We start from the raw sequence: 1,981 nt of genomic DNA on the forward strand, positions 1-1,981 counted from the left end.
ACTTGTATGTTACTACCACAAGTATAATGTTGAGGTATGCCCAGAAAAAACGTTTATAGCCCCGGCCTGTATGAGAGACCGGCCATTATTTACCTCCTCTGACAGCGAGACCGGCCATTATTTACCTCCTCTGACAGCGAGACCGGCCAATGTTAGAGACCCGGCCGCTATTGGAATACAGGCCAATATTAGAGAATTTACGGTATTTTTAACACAATCTTTATCCAACTGTAGCCACTAGGGGGTGCTGCAACACCACCAGCCCCCCTACTTCCTGTGGCCATGTCCTGACCTGTATTGTTTAAGCTTTGATTTATAGAAACTTTTGCCTCACAAAATTCTAATGAACCACTGAATTTGATTTTCTATCTTAGCCTCCCTACATCTGTTACATCTCCTTTTTTTATTTTTTTATTCAGAGCAAATGCATCTCTCAACCTGGAGAATCAAATCAAGAAGGTGGACGGTCTTGTCTCTGGATTTGAGAGGAACCTGAGCGTAGATGGTCCAATTCCAGACCTACCAAATGCAATTCAGGCCCGAACCCAGGACATTCAGGTGGGGAAGAGGATACAAACAACATACCTGTAGACTGGTATGAAGTTTTAAACTAGATCCATATTTACACCTGAGTGCCTTCTTTGTTGTATTTAGAGTCAGCAGAGGTCTGTGGCAGCGGCCCAGAAGGACATGATGAAACTGGAGCAGGATCTGCAGACGACTGAGAAGCTGTGCAACACCCTGCAGCAAGACTACCAGGAGTACTGCCCCGACATCCAACGCCAGAGGAAGGACGTCAAGCAGCTGCAGAGTCGCTATGCAAATGTTGCCAACCAGCTGAAGGAAAGGTGAGTAAAACTGTGACTACTTTAGTTTAAACATGTAACCTCACATTTTTAAAAGAATCCCCCAAAGTTAACACAGCTTACAACTCTGATAACTCCTTTAGGGAGAACGTGTTACAAGAAGCTTCAGCTAAGCACCAGGACTTCCAGAATACATGCCAGTCCATGAACTCCTTCCTGGACAACCTGCCAAAAAATCAAATAAAGCCCAGTGATGATCTGTCCGAGGTCTCTGCAAAGAAGAACTCCCAACAGGTGAGATATAATCTGGACAATGCAAGAGATTTTACAGCTCTTTCACAGTTTGCATGTCGGAGCCTTTTATCAATCTGATGATGAATAGATTTCTTCTCTTTCCTTTTCTTTGTTAAACATGAAGGTTTAGATCCTACGACGGAGTATTAGGGCCAGGCTAGTGATTTCTTTTCTTCTATTTAGAGAATAAAGTCGTAAAATTATGAGAATAAAGTTTTAATATTACTAGAAGGAAGTCATCATATAACAACCCGTTTCAGAAAGAAAGCTTGGAGCTCCGCCCAGCAGATGACAACCGACCAGCTCCACCAATCAGCAACCAGAGTCCACTTTGACATCCTGCCCAGTTTGATGCTGCTGCTAAAAGATTTCTTTATTTGTCAAACCGATGCCAAAGTATAATGTCACATGATGCTTCATATTCCTCATTTTAGGGAAGAAAGCGCTTTATTGTAGGAGTTGTCATAAAATACAACTTTATTCTCGTAATTTTACGACTTTATTTTTGTAATGTTACGAGTTTATTCTCGTAATGTAACGACTTTATTCTGGTAATCTTACGACTTTATTCTCATAATTCTACGACTTTATTCCGGTAATGTTACGACTTTATTCTTGTAATTTTACGAGTTTATTCTGGTAATGTTACGACTTTATTCTGGTAATGTTACGATTTTATTCCGGTAATGTTACGACTTTATTCTTGTAATTTTACGACTTTATTCGGGTAATGTTATGACTTTATTTTTGTAATGTTACGACTTTATTCTCGTAATGGTACGACTTTATTCTGGTAATCTTACGACTTTATTCTCGTAATTCTACGACTTTATTCTGGTAATGTTACGACTTTATTCTGGTAATGTTACGACTTTATTCTT

At 40.0% G+C, this 1,981-nt stretch overlaps 1 protein-coding gene across 1 annotated transcript in view; it reads left to right on the forward strand.

Moving 5' to 3' along the window:
* Positions 1-1,981, forward strand: part of LOC107100579 (envoplakin-like) — a 21,954-nt gene that overhangs the window by 13,448 nt on the left and 6,525 nt on the right. The window contains exons 11-13 of the mRNA XM_015399119.1: positions 420-558; positions 655-848; positions 950-1,100. Of these exons, the coding sequence (XP_015254605.1) occupies positions 420-558; positions 655-848; positions 950-1,100 (484 nt within the window). The remainder of the gene's footprint in view (positions 1-419; positions 559-654; positions 849-949; positions 1,101-1,981) is intronic.

Source organism: Cyprinodon variegatus, unplaced genomic scaffold (genome assembly GCF_000732505.1).
Source record: "Cyprinodon variegatus isolate N-32 unplaced genomic scaffold, C_variegatus-1.0 Scaffold989, whole genome shotgun sequence".
In the NCBI taxonomy this organism is placed as follows: domain Eukaryota; kingdom Metazoa; phylum Chordata; class Actinopteri; order Cyprinodontiformes; family Cyprinodontidae; genus Cyprinodon; species Cyprinodon variegatus.